General features: G+C 34.8%; 1 protein-coding gene across 1 annotated transcript; it reads right to left on the reverse strand.

The window, feature by feature from the left end:
• Positions 1-4,845: 4,845 nt before the first annotated feature.
• LOC106775534 (early nodulin-like protein 3) lies at positions 4,846-5,707 on the reverse strand. The gene is made up of 2 exons (XM_014662677.2): positions 5,433-5,707; positions 4,846-5,361 (listed from the first exon to the last, which is right to left on the reverse strand). Exons 1-2 carry the CDS (start codon positions 5,701-5,703, stop codon positions 4,982-4,984), a joined length of 651 nt encoding a protein of 216 aa, XP_014518163.2. The 5' UTR covers positions 5,704-5,707; the 3' UTR covers positions 4,846-4,981.
• Positions 5,708-19,954: the final 14,247 nt, after the last annotated feature.

Raw genomic sequence — 19,954 nt, forward strand, 5'->3', positions numbered from 1 at the left:
TTCAATAAAAGAGAGTATCAAAAGATTACATTTTTTCCCCCAACAACAATAGGGTTTAGTTCACCATAGACATGGTGAAACTAGATGAAAAATGGAAGAGCAAACCCTAGAAAAGATGAAAAGGAGCCTAAGCATCCAAGGTATCCTCTCTAGAGAGCAAAATTAGGTCTGGTCGTTCTCCCCTGTCAAAAGAATGACTCTGAACTCGAAATAGGGGTATTTATAGGTGAGGAGCGCAACAGAAAACAGGCCCAAGCCCAGCGAGCCACCGCCCGACGGTTTAAGTGTGTCGCCCGGCGGTTTGCCATAATCCTCCAAACTGCCCGGCGGCAATCGCACCGCCCGGCGGTTTCCTTCAGAACCGCCCAGCGTCAATCGCCATGCCTACTCCTCGTCCTGGACCGCCCAACGGTTTAAGTGTGCCGCTAGGCGGTGCGTCGACTCTTCAAATCTTCATTTTTCTGCTCTTTTCTTGAGTCAACGACCTGTATCTTTAACTCCATTATTCACTTTCTCAAAATAGCTACAAAACAATGCAAAACAAGCATAAAATCGCTAAAAACAACTTTTGTCTCTCTACAGACTCATTTATTGAGTTTTGCTTGATTCTAGGCTCATTCCAAGTAGTAAAGGGCGTACTTAGGTCCAAATTGACATATGAAAATAACTATTTTTTAACCTTCATCAGGTACATGACCTCTAATCTGGATTCAGCGGTTTTGCTTGGAACCCCATTACTATGAGATTTGATGCGGAGGACGAAGTTTGGATGGACCTCATTCAGGTATTTTAAAATAAATACACAGATTTTGTCAAATTTTATAACACATCATATGAACTAATATATTTGTAATGTATATTGTGCAGTCGAGGCCAAGTGCCACAAAGTGGAGATTGAACAGTATCCGCCATTACGATTTAATGGTGGAGTTTTGGGCGGCTGATCGAGCTACTGGGAGCGGTGTTCTGACCGCTCGTCAAATACGTCGACAGCGGGATGAGCCTCGTGTTAATGTTGATCTTAATCAGAATATTGAGTACACTCCTGAACAACCTGACTGGATGGGGTATAGAGACCCAACTCTGCCATCACCTCCTCCCTCTGTGGATGAATATAGTCCAGCTGCGACTCAATCTGTGCCTTTGGTCCCATCCAGTGGGACTTCATCCTCAAGAGGCTCGAAAAGAAAGGCACCCATGGTGGATGTTGTTGATTCCCAATTTGAGAAGTTGACTACCAGCCTGGACGGTTTCACCAATGTCCTTAGTTCATCAAATGTTCATTTTGGTGTTATTTCTAATGTACCCATAGAACAAGTCACAACGATGAAAGAAAGGAATGAAATACTACGTCGCACCGCAAACTACACATATACAAAAGCTGACAATTATGATATGCTGAGTGGTATGAACATATCTGATGAATCTTTGCTCGAGCAATGCTATGACTTCTTATGTGAAAAGCCCAAATGTGTTACGAGGTTGATGGGACTTCCACCATACAAACGGTGGAGTAAATTATGTAAAATGATCTCGCGCGGTGATTATTAGACTGTTTTATCTGACTACTTCTATTAGTTCTTTATTATGCCATGTACTTGGAATGTAATTATGACTTCTTAATTTGGATCAATGAACTATTTGAAATTATGGTTATGGTTATTATGTAATGGTTTGACTTTGGTTGTTCTCGTTTTTATTATTCAATAATTTGTTATCACTTACCTTGTTATTCTACACATTATTGTTTTAGTGAGAAATTCTTAAATGGCCTCTTCATCAACCAAAAGGCATAGAAAAAGTCGCAAGGGAAAGGAAACTACTAATGAGGCAAAAGATGCAACTAATGTCAGACCATTTGTTGAAGAACAATTAGATCAGTGTCGTTTCTTCACTCACAACCATCAAATGGAAAACTATGCAGCTGATTTCTACACTAGGAATATTGTTCTTCCAAAGATAATGAATTTTGAATCATTTGCCGGTTCAGGGTTATTTTTCCAACATCATCTTATATTTCAAGGGGTGGTCGAATTTCTTACATTGCAGGGACCCTTTTATCCAGATTTAATCAAAGTTTTTTATTCAAATATGAAGATTTCTGGAAATGGATATTTGATCAGTGAGGTGAACAAAAGAAGAATTAGATTGAAACCTGCTAATTGGTTGAATGTTGCTAATTTGAAATATGAGGGTCAAAAATTGTCTTTTTCAAATATCTTAGATGACTTTCCGTATGACCGGGATATGGCATTAGCTATGGTTAGACCAGAAATGCAGGGTCAACGTCTTAAAACAGTTGGGTGTTTGTATATTAATGATAGACTTCTGCATTATGTTATTGTGCACATGCTGACTCCACGACCTGCAAATTTTGCAAAGTTATTGCAGGAGGATATCTTTATGATATGGCTGCTTACAAATAATGTAGCTCTCAATTGGCTTCATCACATTGTGCAACATATGCTTAAATGCAAGGCCAATGACACACCCCTACCATATAGTGTCCTCATCACCCAAATAATGCAATATTGTGGAGTACATGTTGATGTTGATGCCAACAGTCATATTGGGACCAAACATCATTTCTCAATTAATTCTTTGAAGAGATTGAATATTGTTAATGTGAACGGTGTTTGGCAACACGATGACGGTGATGAAGAAGAAGAAGACCAACCACAACATCATCACAACCCTGTGCAACCTCCTCCAGATCTTTCAAATCCTAATATGATGACTCAAATGTGGGAGGGGGTACAAGATTTGCAACACAGAATGCAGGGTATGGAACAAATGCAAGTGCGGGTTCAACGTATTGAAGATAACTTAGCAAACCTATCCCTTGACATGAATCGACAATTTGCTCACCTTAATCACAATGTTAATTTAATTCTTCACCATTTAAATGATTAAGTTCATTACTATTTCGAGAATGCATTACATGACTTAAGTGTGTTAAATTGACTTATTTGTTTGATAATTTACATTACCTATTTTTGAATGTTATTATCTTTGACATCAATTTTCATACTTTTATTTATTGCTCAATGAAATTAAATGCAAATCAGATGGATTCTCGAATCTTAGATGAACTGCAAGAAATAATTAATCAAGGAAGAAGATTATCTACTACAATTGAACGACAAACACAGGCCATGGAGCGTCAAAATTCCCTGTTAAATGCTAGGATTGAACCACTAATCCAACAACAGAAGAAATTCAAAACTTATTACAGACTATGAACATTGAAGATCAGAATTTATTCAGACAGTGCTTCGACTTTTTATCTTCGCATCCATCCCATACAAGACGTCTAATAGGGATGTCGCAACAATATCGTTTCAATGCATTACAACGATACCTCAATGAAGAAAGGTTATCTTGAACTATTAATAATATATTTGTATGTTATTATGTTGGGACTTTTTTTTAGATCATGTAATATAATAACTCCGTTTAATCATATGTTTGTTTAAAATTAATGAATCTCACTTTCGTAGACAAATAAATTAATAGTATTTAGTAAGAAATTATATTACAAGCAAATACTATATTTAAAAATAAATTTATTTTACTAGATTATAAATTTTTTAATATTTTAAAAATTAATTTTAATTATTATTAATTAATTTCCTCTCTTTATTAACATTTATACATTTAAATATAACATTAAAAAATAACATTTTATATTACTTTAATAGCTAGGGGTATTTTGGTAATCTTTAATTTTTACCAATTAAACTAATTTTTTAAATCTGTCACATCAATCAAATCCTACACTAATTCTCACAACCTTTACCCCCAAATCCACTCTCAATTATACAAAAATTCACTAAAAAAACAAAAAAATTATCCTCAAATCCACTCAAATCCACTCAAATCCATTCAAATCATTTCTTCCAAATCATCTCCGTCAGATCTATTCAAAAGAACACGTCATTATATTAGATTCTTGTCAATACCCAACAACATAGAAATCATTCAAAAAATACTTCAATGCCAACAAAATGAAAGAGAAAGACAATGCTGACAGCATCGGAAGAAATGCAAAAGCATCACAACTGAGATAAAGGCTAAGGTTGAGATTTGTTGGAGCTTTATGGATGGTTGTGACATTTTAACTTTGATTTGAAAATTTGTACTTGATATTAATAGAAAGAAAATAAATAGAATATAAAAAGAAAATAAATATAAAATTAAAAAAAAGTAGTTAAAAGAATCCGTTTTTGACATGAAATGGATATCTTCATATTTATATATTCTTGTTTTTTATGAAATATTAAAATAATCAAATATTATAAAATCTATACTTAAAAGACGTTCGCAAAAAATAATGTAAGTATTGGATCATGTAATTATACTCGTAAAATATAAAAAGAATTATATATGTTTAAACTAGTTGCATCAATATTTTCGAAAGGATACACAAAATGAAACATCTTTTGCCTCTCAAACTGCAGCAGATAATGTTAATCGAACAATAGATAAAGCATGCAACAAACAGAAATCGTGATAAAAGAATTTGGGCACGAAAGAGATGCACCGTTAAGAACTATTCGTAAAAATAATATACTATTAAATAAGATGTAATGTCACATGCTAAATCTATATTTTCCTTATTTCCTTGTTTTCTTTTATATACTATGTATTCTTTATCACTTTCTTATTTCCCTCATTGTCGCAAAAACGCATGATTTGGTTATGGACAAAATCAAAATCGAACATCTAATATTTTATGATTGGCAATGCCATCCAAATCCAGGTTAGGGGATCCCCTAATCATAAGCATAAGATTATAACATTATAATGATGAAACAATTACAATAAGATATTAAAAGTGAGTAAACCCTGAATTTAGCTTAAGATTGTGAAATCTAATAAATTGTATACGAATTTATTAATTTTAAGGAACCATTTGATCCGGTCTTACAATGGAAAAGAGTAATGAATTAAAAGAAAAACAAAAAAATATACATATATATCAATGGTTGCATAGCATTAGGAAATATAAAAAGAACCCAGTAACTATGAGTGATAATTTGAAATTTTGGTGAGCTGAAGAAGTACTAGGAGACATGGGAATGTCGCCAAAAGCAGTTGGATAAGAAGGTGCAGATTGAGGCAGTGAAGATGGAGAAAGTGTGTCGGTGTTTCCTCCAACTCCAACAGTTATGTGAAGTTTTTGATGCTTTTGGCAATGACCAAACTCTGCACTGGTGAAGTAAAACTCCCCTACTGATGTAATGTTGAACAACGAGTTCCCATTGTTCATGTACAAGATTGGATCTTTAAGGTTGCAGCTCTTGTAGGACTCCTCTGTCACTTGAATCAATGAATCTTGGCTTGGTGGGTACAGAAACACTGCAAATATTCGACATATTATTACAGTTGAATTGGGAAACCTTTTGCAAAGATATGAAGGAAGAACTTACAGAGGGAATCACCGATCTTGAGGTTGTGATATTTTGACCATTTCTCATAGACTTGTGAATTTGATGAAATGGGGATCCCCCAGGAATCTAGATCTCCAACTTTGTATTCGTAACTTTCCACTTTGGTTTGGATTTGAACCCAAGTAGCTAAGAGATATACTAAAAAGAGATTAAATCTAAAACTTCTAAGAAAGGGCATTTTGATTCTGACGAGGAACTGGAATTTTCCTAGATTTAAGAAGCGAGTGAACAGAGATGTGGAGAGAGACATGTAATTGAGCAGTGTCCCACTGCAAGCTTTTGAAGATGATATCAGAATGATTCCTTAGTGTCAATTTACCTTAAAGCCCTCTTCCTCCTAACCCTGGGTTAAGAATCATTTCATCCTTCTCAAGAGTTAAAATCTATTTAAGTATATGACCAAAAATTGATGGTTTGTATGAAAAGATAATGATATCTAGACAATTTTCTTTTGCAATATTCGAATATCATTTACGTATCATTTTGTGATTAGTTTATAACGGTGTTTATGATTATTATTATTATTGATTGTGAAGTAATTTTAGATCAATTATAAAAAGACATATAGATGATATTCAAATGTTATCAAAAAATTATTTTCTAAATTTCGTGTAAAAGATAACTACGGTATGTGTGAATGTGGTTGAAAAAACATAACATTAATACTTTGGACATTTGTTTTTGATAATATTTTAATATATTTATACTTGTTTGTTATTATGTGATTTATAATTATTATTATTGATTCTAAAATAATTTGGAATGAATCACGTAAATAATATTAAAATATTATTAAAAGTGAATGTTTATGGAATTTACAGGGTTGAGAGTTGAAAAGTAACAAATTATTACAAGGGTTATAAATGGCATGTGGCAGCTGGCAGTGTGATTGTGTTTGAAAGGTTTTGGAGTTTCATAATTGTATTGTGTATAAGAGAAACAGTGTTACATGATCATGTGGTGCACACCACATGGTTTAGGAAATGCATACAAAAACAATTCTGGTCCTGTAAATTCTATTTAAATATTTATTAAAAAATGTAATTACCAATATTTTTTTGCTTTAATATAATGCAATTATTTTTACAAAATTAAAATAACTAATGAGTTATTAAATATAATTTATTAAATTATTTAATTGACGTAATAATGTAAAAGAAAAAGAATATTTCTAATTAATAATAGATTGCCGACCTATTTAATTAATTATATAATTTTAATAAAAATTTATAATATAATATCATTGTATATAAATATTATTTATTAATTACAATTTAATTAGACATATAAAATAATATGAACATTTAGATTGCGACATGCACAGGCTAAATGCTAGTTTCACGAAATAATAAATGTTTAAAATTAACTATTAACCATGCTTCTTTTTTTTTACTTAATCCGTCCATACGTTTTAATCTCTATACTTAATCACAGATACAACCTTTTTCAATTGGTACAACACATTAATAATATACAACCCTTAGCTGCTATAAAATATAGTTCAGATATATTAAATCCAGTATATATTTCCTTCCAAAAGTCCGAAATGGATAAAGAGAGTGTGTTGGGTAAGATATTAAATTCTTTCTTATCAAATATATATTTATAAATATTAAATATTATAATGAATTTACCATGATCCATTAATTATCAATAAATGATTTTTATTATTCTTATTAATTTATAATCAGTGACTATTATTCTCATTAACTGTTTACTAATAGCGGTTATTACTAAAATTAATTATCAATTAATGACTCTTGTGGACCGATCAGTCCTTTTCTCACCGGATGGTCTATGGTTCCTCACCGAGCGGTAAGCTCTAGAAGTTCACTTAGGAAGTTCTCTAGGCTGAATAAACGCAAGTGAGAATTTACGGATTCTCTAGGCTGAATAAACACGAGTGAGAGTTTATGGAGAACTTTTCTCACCTCTAGGAGTTCACTAAAAACGTTCCCTAGACTGAATAAATGCAAGTGAGAGTTCACGGGGATCGTTCCTCACTAAGTGGTACACTTTATGTTGGCCAAGTGGTTTATATGTAAGGTCCTGTCATCTGCACTGAAGAAAAATAGGAATTCGAATTTGAACGGTCAGAAAAAGTATAGCCAATCAAACCAACACATTTACAAGTTTAGTCAATTAATATCAAGCTAGCTTAGGTTATAAGGTCGGATGGCCAGGCAAGTGAGACCGCTCGGTTGAACGTTTGAAAACTAAAATGAGGAAGCCATATTAGGATGCGTGTCACGAGTGAGCTGTAGGTACTTCGTGTTTTCCAGCCTATACAAAATAATAACGGAGGATGCTAATGATGACCATATGGACAAACACCGCTTGAGAGACGTTAAATAAGAGTTGAGGTGTCCAGTTGAGGCTTGAATAAGAGCCAAACTGTTGGAGCTTGACAAAGCTGAACTTATGTTGTCCAAGAGACCGAGCGAGAAAGAAACCAAGGTCTGCCCAAGCTATACCCCTCATAAAGAAGAGGCACTTCAAAACTACACCCATGAAAAGACAACTAGTATCTATGATGACGACTAGTAAAGTCAACTTCACTATCATCAGCGGAATCCTCAACATCATTGCAATACTGCCAATATTGAAACCTTAATTCAACTAAAGAAGCAAGCTTAGAGAGAGATGCAACAGTTGTCCAAAGATTTGTAATCATTGTATCACACATTGAGATGCGCATTAGATTAGGCATACAATTGAAACATTCCTACTAAAAACTCGTAAGGGAAGTACTGAAATCAAAATTTAGGGTATGCATATGCATCAACTTCCCCGTTAAGTTCAACTTCTGGAAACATGAGCACCTCAATGTCAAAACTTGGCATGCCAAACCTCTTTGTGAAATATCTCATAAGAAGTCCTTCCCGTGTAACATATCCTGCCAATGGGCTACTCGAAGCCTTTTATTAACAGCACACATCAATGACAATGCATGTTCTCCATTTAATACACATGATGATTCATTACATACATCAACAACTTCTATTTCAGAAGCATCAAAGTTCATGCACAAGTCAAGAAGTGGAGCAATATCAACATCTTTTACGTCATCAATTAAAATCTCCAGCTTTCACAGTTTATGATTGGACTTTTCAATCTCATCCTTGAAAAGACTTGTGCAAATAAAATAATTAGGAAAAACACCCTGTCTCCTACAAGAATCATGATGGCAAAAATGCTTTAGCAAGGACAGGCCAAATTTAGAAGCAAATCAAGCCATAAGTTCATGTATGAAGATTGAGGAATTTGGTGGTGGTGAAAGGTGTTGATAGCTCATGGTTTTGATGAGTTGTATGATGATGGAAGGTGTGTTTGGTGGTTCTCTAAGAGAGGTTGGGCACACTTTTGGAGGAAGGTGGCTAGAGGAGGCCACTTGGGTTGCTCTAGCCTAGGGTGACCTTAAAAGAGTAGTATGACACACAAATGGTAGCATAACTGTACTCTAAATCAAAGGTGATTACATGATAGAGAACACCTCTATTTATAAGCTAAGGTGTCTCAAAATGGGCTGAAACTTTAACCTAAAAGAGCCACCTTGGTTGTTTTGGAGAGCAAGGAGAAATCCTCTCCAATAGAAGGGAGACAAGTGGCAAAAATCCTCTCAAATTAGAGAGAGTGACATGTGACTACTACCTATGGAGAAACTCTCCATTCCTAGAGTGACACATGGCCACTAACTAGGACGAAAACTCTAAAATGGGAAGCTTCCACATGTCTAGGACAAAATTCTTCTCCCTTGTTCTCAGAGCTGATAACGGTTGATTTTACGTGTTTGTTTGTGTATATTTTGTGAACAAATCAACTCCTTCATAGCTTTTACCTTGTTTTATCCTCACATTTAGCGTGTTTTCTAGTTTTCTTGTGTTTTATTTAGTATATGCTTGTTTTTACCTCTAATATCTACGTTTGAGTGTATGAAATAAATGAATAACAAGCAATTCTAGTGGAGGAAAACAAGCAAGAACTCAAGGGAACATGTTTTGGGACAATAAAAGATCAATTTGAAGCAAATACCCATGTTGGACNCCTTTGGAATNGCACAAGAGCCTCAATTTTAGAATGCTGTCAAAACTGCCCGAGCTGGGCGCCAGAAATCCAAGCTGGGCGCCAGAGTTGCAGAGAAATCCAAGCTGGGCGCCAGAATTCGAAGCTGGGCGCCAGAGTTACAGAGAGATTCCAGGTTGGGCGCCAGATAATGGGGCTGGGCGCCAGAAAGTGGCGCTGGACGCGAAAACTTGATGTAACTCACTTCTGATGCAGTGAAAAGTCGTGCTGGGAGCCAGGAATCCGAGCTGGGCGCGAATTTTCACTAATATGTTAAATGGGTTATTTAAACATGGGTCTCGCGATTTTTGAGACACTTCTCCTCCTACACTTCATTATTCACCTAGAGAGATTGGGAGAGGCCCTTGGAGGTTATTTGGGGTGTTGGGAAGCTCTCCCACTCCTCCTTGGGTCTTCAAGCTTCATCAATGGTGATTTTGCCCCTTTTGGGTTGAGGAAGAAGATGGGTCACAAAATGGAGATGGAGATGCGAAGGGGAGGCACAAATGGAGCATGGAGCAGCTGTCAAGAACCTTGGGAAAGGCTTTGCATCTTCTCTTTGGTTCCAATTTCTTCCCTATCTCTTAAATTTGTAGAACCCTAAGTTCTCCTCCATGGAGGGCTTTTCCTATTTGTTGAGATTAGTTGTAAAACATGGAATTCTTATGTATTTTCTGATGCTAATGATATATGCTTTTCCAATTCATGTTAGTATTTGATTTCTATGCTTAATGCTTGTTGTGGCTTGATCACCCATGGCATGAATTGTGGATCTTGAAGTATTGAGAAATATGATTGAACCTAGAATTGAAATTGAATACTTATTGGATGGAATTGAGATGTTTGTGAATGCATGAGAATGAAATGGATGAATTCTAGTCTTGACAAATTGTAAATACACTATGTTAAATTCCTTGCACACCAACTGTTTGATAAAATACCAAAAAGAGTTTCTTGTGTTGTTTTTGTGCACTTTGATGTCTAATTGAGTTATAAAAGGAAGAATTGTCATGTGTTGCACAAGTCCCTTGGGAGAGAACGATATTTATCACTTGCTACGCTGCAACCGGTGCATTTGCCGTTGGTTTTGCAGCCAACAAGTTTTTGGCGCCGTTGCCGGGGACTTGTGTTCNAACACAAGGNAATTTGGGCATTTATGNCTCTTTTNGACTTTGTTGTTTGTTGTGTCTTTGAATGTTGTTTTGTCTGCAGTTGGCTTTAGTTTCTAAGACTTTCCATTGATTTAGTTTGTACTTAATGCCTGTCTCGAGGTATGCCTTAGAGCTTGGTGCAGTTATTGAAATGCTTAGGGATAAGGTTTCAGTAGCGAAACTAACTAAATAAAACCAGATGTGCAAATCACCAGGGATGGAGTTGTGTGTTTGGATTCACTGTTTTGGAACTTAAGGCAAGTTTTGATGGGCTTCTTACGCCAAGAGATTGGGTGAGGGTTTGTCATACTTAGGAAGGCACAACAAGAGGGATCTGAGTGTTCTAACTGTAGAAAACAGGGAAAGTGGAATTATTTGCCAATTGTATGTCTGTTTTGTTTGTGTTTCTTTTATGCAGTTTGCCTTCAGATGTTTATACTTTCCACTGGTTTGGTTTGTGCTTAAAGCTTGTTTCGGGGTACGCCTTAGAGCATGATCTAGTTGTTGGGGTGCCTAGGGATGGGGTTTCAATAGCCGAACTAGCTAAATCAACCCAGATATTATTAGTCACCTGAGTGACAAACGACGTGATTGTGTATTTGGACCCCACTGTTCTGGTTCTTAATGCAAGTTTTGATACATGCTTATGTCAAGGGATTGGGTAAGGTGTGTCAAGCTTAGATAGGCGCAACAAGAGGGATCTGAGTGCTTTTACATTTGAGAACAGGGAAAGTAGTATTCATCACTCTAGGAGAGTACTAAGTGATCTTGCAACAAGAGGAATCTGAGTGAGGTTATTTAGGAAATCCATTTCAATCATTCTGCATATTAGAATTGTTGTTTTGTTGGTGTGCTCATGTTATGCAAGCTTTGTTTCTTCTTTTCCTTGTCTCTTTGTTTGTGTTTTTCATTTTTCTATTTCACTTCTCTTTATGTTACTTTTGTTTTTATCTTTATGTCTTTCAATTTTCAATTCTCAAAACTTGGTTTCTATTAAAATTGGACTAACGTGTTTGTTCGAGTTTCTTGGTGTTCTTGCAATTAATAGGTATGAAAGTGGATGAAGAAAAATATGCAAGGAGTTGGGGAATTTGAGCAATAAGTTGGTTCACCAAAAAGAGAGTTTGCTTTTTTCTTTCCCTTTCTATTTTCTTTTCTTGTTTATTGATAATAAGTGTGACTTGGCTGGTTTGACAAATATGATGCATTGGTTATGTGACTTTGAGTAAGTTTTGCATGAATTTGAGGAAAACCATTCGTGTTTGCTCATAAATTGGTTTTGGAATACCTTGAGAATGTGTTGTGATTTAGTGAAAACTTATGCTTGTGGTTGTTCTCATGTAGGTATATTGAGAATGTTGTTATTGTTTTTGTTGTGGTTAATGATTGTGGCATGGTGTATGACAACCATTGGAAACCAAAGAACTTAACCGGGTGAGATTTTGTGCCTCAGAGTTTTTATCTATGAGTGTTACCTCTTTTGGTTACAATTAACTTTGCTTGAGTTTCATTGCTAGTTATTATTCATTTGCATGCTTACATTGAAACAAGGTCCTCTTTCTTTCCCTTTGTGCATCATATACCCAAATTAGCCAATTGTGTTTCAAAGATTAGAACTCTTGTGCAAACTTTTCATCATTCAAAGAAACTTACCTTCACTTTTGAAACCTTAAGCGTTGTTGAATATAATTGACATTCTCACCTTGATGGGAGAGTAAGGTTTACATGGTCAGTAGTATGATTCAAGTGTGGGGGAAGTTATTATTAAAAAGGGAGCATGAGTAACAATGGTGAATTGGTGTTGGTTGATGAGATGCATTCTTGTATATATGTCATCTATAAAAGAAAAAGAAAAAGAAAATAGAAAAAGAAAAAAAAAAGAAAATATATGAATAAGGTGACTGCAAGTGGGTGTTTGGTTTTTCTAGTTTTCAGACAAAAGAGAGTATAATGATAAAACTGTAAAAATGATGTGATTGCTCTCTTTGCTCCTTCACATTACCTTGATACACCAATTTCCNTCTTTGCCTTATCAGACCATCAAATAAAGCCCTTGTTGTGTTTGTATGTTTTGATAATTCTTGGCTCTTGAAATGAAAAGCAAAGTCAAATTTTGTGCTGTTAGAGGTAGATGAGAGAATGATACACCCTTACACACTAGTGTACTTGAGTGAAAACACTTTTTCTAGTGAGGATTGGTTCCTTTGGTTGATAAATGAAAACATCGTTGCCATGATTGTTAATCTCTCATAAAGCATGTACATTCATTCTCAAAGACAGCACTACCAAACGTCTCAGCGTGAACGCTGAGCGTTCTACTTGAGTGTCGCGCCTACCGCTGAGCGGTAAAACCAGCGCTAAGTGTTGTAGTTTGGCTTGGGCCTGTTTTCTGTAATTTTTCATAGTTTATAAATTGATTTGTGCGACCCTTAGGGTTATCTTTTAGTAGAGAAAAGACGCAAAAACACCCATTCTCATTCATTGGAGGCGGATTTTGGATGCGAAAGCTCCAATCTATCAAGTCTAAGGTTAATTCTTTCATATTTTCCATTCAATTCATCCAGTGTCACCATGATAATGGTGAACTAAACCCTTTGTTGTTAGGGAATGATGTAATCCTTTTGAAACTCTCTTATATCGATGTTCTTATTTTATTTATATACTTTAGTTATCAATAGTTTGAGTTTTCTTCTCTATACTTCATGCTTGCATTGTTTAACTCATTCAATGTCATGATCTTTGATTTTGTCGATATGGACACATACGGGAAAATCTAGACATAAGGGGAATTCTCTTGATTATGAAATATTACCTAGACATAGGAATAGGACGGTCAATTGCTTTAAGCTTCTGTACACTGAAATGCATGACTAATTACTAGGGAGACTAGACATAGTAAACTAGTAATTGGGAGAAGGCTCTCTTTGCCGAGACATCGGGTTTAGAGTAAATTGGAAAGTTGCATGACATTGATAACAAAGTTGAATTTAATAAGAATAGTAGATATAGGAGAGTGGATTAGGATGAAACCGTAAACCCCAGCAACAACATTCATCCATATCTTTATCTGTCAATTGAAGCTTTTGCATTTGCATGTTTATTTTAGTTTTTGCATTATAAACCCTAAATTTAATCTTTATCAAGTCTTAAGAAATCAATTCATATAAACGATTAGGCCTAAGAGTCCCTTGGGAAACTATATTCGGACTTATTGTCTCTTTATTACTTGATACGATCTGGTACACTTGCCAGGGTCTTAACATCTTTTCCATAAAATTGTTTGTGTTTACTTTGAGTTAATTGTATCCTAAAAAGTAACATCAACTCAAAGTTTGATTTGGAAAAATTTGAGGAGTTAAAAATAGTGGGAGGTGAAAAAGAAGTTGAAATTTCAAAAGTAAAAAATGGAGTTATGAAAGATGGTTGGATGTATTGAGAAAAGTGCAAGAATTGGAATACTTCCCTCATCATCTTAGTCTCAACCTTAATTGTGGGAGTGGTAGGGTGCTTTAGTAACTCTTCCTCTTCTTCTTTTATCTCAATCTCTTCTTTTTCACTCCTTTCTTTCTCATTCCATTCTTTTATCTTTTTCTCTTCATACTCTTTTTTTCTTTCCTCCTCCTTTTTCTCTCTTCTTACTTGCTCCTCTCTCTCTTTGTTCTTTCTCTTTTTTCTCATGCTCCTCTTTCTTCCTTTGTTCTTTCTTCCTTCTTTTGTCTTCCTCTCTTCTTCTCTTTATCTTCCTTAAATCTTTTTGGACTTTTTCTTGTTTTCATTAAGAATACTAAGCTCTTCTTCCAACTTAGCAAGATACTCTTCTCTTTCAATTGTTTCTTTTTCTTTGAGAAGGGTTTCTTGCCTTTACCAAATTTTAAGTGACTTTAGCTCTTTTGCTAAATTTTTCAAAGTGGGTTTTACAACCGTACTATAGTCACTTCCAATTTGTAGGAATTAGTCTTAGACATCCATAAAGGTTTTCAAAAATATGCAATGCAACAAATAAATACTTAGATTTCAAAGAAAGTTCCTTAAGAGATTTAAGGAGGCAAAAGACACCCAAGTTCACATCTAGGAAAGGGAGGTGAATCACAATGGATTTCTTAAATACCAAACCTTTCCTAGCCAAAGTTTACCTTAGGCACTCTTGAACCAAATTTCTCAAAGGGAACTAAAGTTGAAATTAAAGTTGACACACATTAAGCTATCACAATTAAAGAAAGCAAATAAACTAGCTATGCGGCCTAATGATTAAGTTAGAAGAACTTTGGTTCATCCAACCAACCAACTAAAAATGAAAATTACTAATAAATAAAGGTTCTTGTTAAGATATGGGATTGAGCACCAAATACTCCCCCAAGACACCTAACAAGGCCATGAGTTACAAGTGAAAAAAAAAAAGAAAAAGAAAGAAAGAAAGATTACAAAGCCAAAAATTACAACCAAATTAAAGCTACCTCCCCAGGTGTTTCTCTCCTTTCTTTTGGCTACCATTCTAGACTTCAAGCTCCCTTTGGGTCTCCACCACCTAGAAGGCTACCTCTAAGATATTCGATCACATCACAAAGAGAACCTACACCACACAAAGTAACCAAAATCGAAATTGTGCAAGAAGAAACAAGGGATAAAAGCAATAAAATGGTCCAAAACAAGAAAGGCTTTGCAAAAGGAATTTAATTATGAAAAAACTAAGAAATCCAAGAAGACAAGCAAGAAAGGTTAAGAAACAAAGGTTAGCACTCAAAAGAAATACTAATGAAAGGTGCTAGAATAGATTCACAAAGCAAAAACTACTAGAAGAAAAGTGGGTGGTTCTTGTCTTTTGGCAACTTTGAGCAATTGGGGCACTAAGGCTACTCTTTTAACATCATAGCCAAGACTTTTAGCCACTGGAAAGTGAATATAAAAACCCAAAATAGTGAGCAAAACACGTTCCAAAACAGATTGCACAAAAACAATGGTAGTGGTCTAAGCACACAATATTTTTCAACACTTTTTAGGCTCTCTTTTAATGCTCTTTTTAGGCCTTTTGCTTAAAAGCTTGTAGCACTTCTTTTTCCACTCTTTTAAGGTGAAAAAGAAGACCATCACACACTTGGAACAAAAGTGATTTATGGGTTTTAAAAGCCACAAAGACAAGAACACAAAATAGAAAAGAATCCTACTAGAATCGAAATGGAGTTGAAAACTAGAAACGTCAATAGAGAATTTTTTTAAGAGCTTGCCAATGATCTAATGGCAAGTATGAACTTAAAACATCAAATATAAGACCCTAAAATGGTTGTATATGGTGCAGTTTTGCAAACTAAGTTATATATTTTTTTTATGATTTTTCAAAGTTATTAGAGAAAATTGACAAGAAAAGAACTACACATGACTATAGACAAACATGGATGGATTAAAAACTTAAAATGACTCAATCAATGAAATGCATAGAATATAAATCAATAAAAAACCCAACAAAGCAATAAGGAATGACTCAAAAAAAAAAAAAGAAACAACACAAAACAATAGCAAAAACTAACAAAACATAACTTGGAAAACGCTAATGACAGCATTCTGGTAGCATTGACCTTTGCTCAGTGTTTTACTCATAACTTTCTCTAAATAAGTCCAAATGAATTGATTTTTTTTTGTTTGAAACTAGACTAAAAGAGCTTTCTTTTGAGTATTTTTTACGTATTTTTTGGACAACTTGGATAGATGCAGTTTAAGTTTCAAAATCGTCCCAGTTTACTGCCAAAAAAAATGATACATGGAAAAAATAACACAAGACAAGTAAGGAAAACATTAAACAACAAGGAAATAACACAGGATCAAAAACAAGAAACATATCTCTTTGAAGAACCAAGGCTCTTGATACCAAATGATGGCAAAAATGCTCTAGGTAGGACAAGCCAAATCTAGAAGCAAATCAAGCCATAAGTTCATGTATGAAGATTGCAGAATTTGGTGGTGGTGAAAGGTGTTGATAGCTCATGATTTTGATGAGTTGTATGATGATGGAATGTATGTTTGGTGGTTCTCTAAAAGAGGATGAGCCAACTCTTGAAGGAAGGTGGCTAGAGGAGGCCACTTGGGTTGCTCTAGCCTAGGGTGACCTTAAAAGAGTAGTATGGCACAAAAATGACAGCATAACTTTACTCTAAATCAAAGGTGATTACATGATGGAGAACACCTCTATTTATAGGCTAAGGTGTCTCAAAATGGGCTGAAACTTTAACCTAAAAGAGCTACCTTGGTTGTCTTGGAGAGGAAGGAGAAATTCTCTCCAATAGGAGGGAGACAAGTGGCAAAAATCCTCTCAAATGAGAGAGTGACACGTGGCCACTACCTATGGAGAAACTCTCCATTCCTAGAGTGACAGATGGCCACTAACTAGGAGGAAAACTCTCCAATGGGAAGCTTCCACATGTCTAGGACGAAATTCTTCTCCCTTGTTCTTCAAGCTTAGCCAAATTTTTGACCCTTTGGTCAACACACCCATTTTGGACATCCAAGCATAGTCAACTTTGGGCTTTGACCCTTTATTGACTTGTTTGGTCAAAATCCTATTCTACTTGGCCCAAAATACAAGACCCAATTAAAGTTCTATACTACTAGGCCCATAATACAAAACCCAAATAAAATCTAAACTACTTGGCCCAAAATACAAAGCCCAAATAAAATCTACACTACTTGGCCCAAAATACAAGGTCCAAAATTATTCTTACTCTACTAAATCTTCATGATGACGGGTGTTGCTCCCTCCATCTCCCCAAATGCTTCTCCACCTCCCCACTATTTTCATTTATTTCAAAAATATTTTATACCTTCCCACTATTTTCTTTTATTCCAAAAATACCCTACAGCTCCCCACTATCATTAACAATTTTTCTCTTTCTCTCTCTCTACATTAATGGAGCATTTACATGGCTCATTAATGGCTCAGATTTGAACTTGTGATATATTGCCTTAAATAAGTTTGATTCAATCTTATTTTTCTTGTTCAATATATTTTTTTTCTTCAAATTACTTAATAAATGGTAAAATTTTGTTCTAAATTTCTAGAAAAATGTTTATATATATGTGTGTTTTTTTTTTACATTTAATATCTATAATTTTTAACATTATATTATGTTTTAACTTATCAATATGTTCAACTCAAATAACTTGAATAAAATATTTAATTTATTAGATAAATAATATAAAAATATTATTAAATACTTAAAATATAAAAGAAAAGTTATTTGTTAAAAATTTGGAATTTATTTAGTTTTTTGTCATTATAAAGTTAGTATATAATAATAATGATATAATATTATATACTATTAATATAAAATGGAAGTGGTAGAAATACTAATATTGAAGTTTTCTCTGAATTTTATATTTTGCAATATATCACAAATTCAAATTTGAACCATGTGAATCCTCCATTAATGTAGAGAGAGAAAAGGAAATATTGTTAAGGATAGTGGGGAGGTGTACGGTATTTTTGGAATAAAAGAAAATAGTGGAAAAGTGTAGAATATTTTTGAAATAAATGAAAATAATGGGGAGATGGAGGAGCACTTGGGGAGGTGGAGAGAGCAACATCCCATGATGACTTAATATGGCCCAAGAGAAAGAGTCTAGATCCATCTTCCATAAATGCCTCCAGCTCTTCATGAATGTGCTAGGTCATGGCAAACAGTATGTCATTAAATCAACATACTTGTCTTCCAAGACAAGGTCTTGATGTAGATAGTCATGATGATTGCACAACATAGAGTGATTGGAGAATATCTCTGATCAACCCTTATGGAATCCAAAAGCGGAAAATTTATTTATTTATTTATTTTCAAACTGAAATAGATTAGAGTATGTATGTCACAATGCAAACCACTCTCTGATTCAAATAATTATCTTTATTCTATCTTTCGTACTTTATTTTTTTTTTCTTTTTTCAACATCCCCATCTAGCACCATTTTAGTGATTTCAGAACCAACTTCAACAGTAAATGTTAGATGTAATTTTTTAGATGTATTTGCATCTCAAGTTGGATGCAATTCAGGCGGTTTGATGAAACTTGAACGCGAATCTTCCCTAGTTGGCATCTTAAGTAGCAGCATATCCAGACGAACTAAGAAAGACAACAACCATAGAACATCCTCAACTCTAGGTTCTACATCATTTTCTTCTTATAGGTTGAAGAGTTGTGATGTTTTCAAAGGTTGCCTTTGTCATCTCCTCACAAATGCCGATGGTTCTTGACAAAACTATCATAGAACAAACATCTTTCACCGTCCTAGGGAAAACAATCCCACCTGGTATAGCAGGTTCCCAATGGAGCTCAACGGTAAAAGTCGGTTGCTTAGAGTGGTTAAGAATTTATTGCAGTTTAAATGATTGCAAGCTGTTTTGACCACTCTGGTTAAGTCTCCCCCTTCGACACTGGTTCTGGTGAGAAAGAGAGAAAAGTTTTTGTGAATTCATGTTGCTTCTTCGTGTGCGTTAATTTGCTCGCACGGTTTGAGGATTTTTTGGCTTAGATTCTACAACAGTGAAGAGAATTGGAGGCTCCGATCTTGCCATATGGTGTGCGAGAGATTTGTGATTGGCCATCATCATTAGTAGAACGTGTGGATGGGGTTTGATTTGGTCAACTTAGGTTCTCTAAGACAACGTGCGACCTCGCCAGTCAGCGGTTGAGCCCATGATCGTCCAGTAGGTGTCGAACGAGAGAAGAGATTAAGGCCTAAGATAGCCTTGGTGTGAGGCACCATACCGAATTCTCACCAGTCCAAAGTTGAGCACGATACACACCGACAATGCTGGCCAAACGACTAGGTGATTGTTTTTTATTATACCCTCGTCTGGTTCCTTGTCTCTAAAGGGAATGATGCTCGGCCCTACGATAGGTGTTAAAATGTTTCGAATAAGATCCTGAAGTCCCTTATTCAAAGCACTCAAAGTTGTTAGATTATTCTCCATCATCCAAGTTACTATGTTAGTTCTCTCTCTTTCTTGTACTTTGCATAATAATCTTGTAGTAAAGATAATTAATCAAAATATATTATCTAACCTCTCTTGTCAAATATATATTTATAAATATTATAATGAGCTTATCATTAGGTTTGAACCATTAATTACCAAACTTTTATTATTTTTATTAATTTTCAATTAATGTTATTATTCTCATTAACTGCCTATTAATAACGGTTATTACTCAGATTAATTATCAATTAATGACGGTTCCAGACTGGTCAGTTCTTTCCTCGCTGGATAGTCGATCGTCCGGTTTCTGGCTGACCAGATGACCGTACAATACA

This window comes from Vigna radiata, chromosome 10 (assembly GCF_000741045.1).
Source record: "Vigna radiata var. radiata cultivar VC1973A chromosome 10, Vradiata_ver6, whole genome shotgun sequence".
Taxonomy (NCBI): Eukaryota; Viridiplantae; Streptophyta; class Magnoliopsida; order Fabales; family Fabaceae; genus Vigna; species Vigna radiata.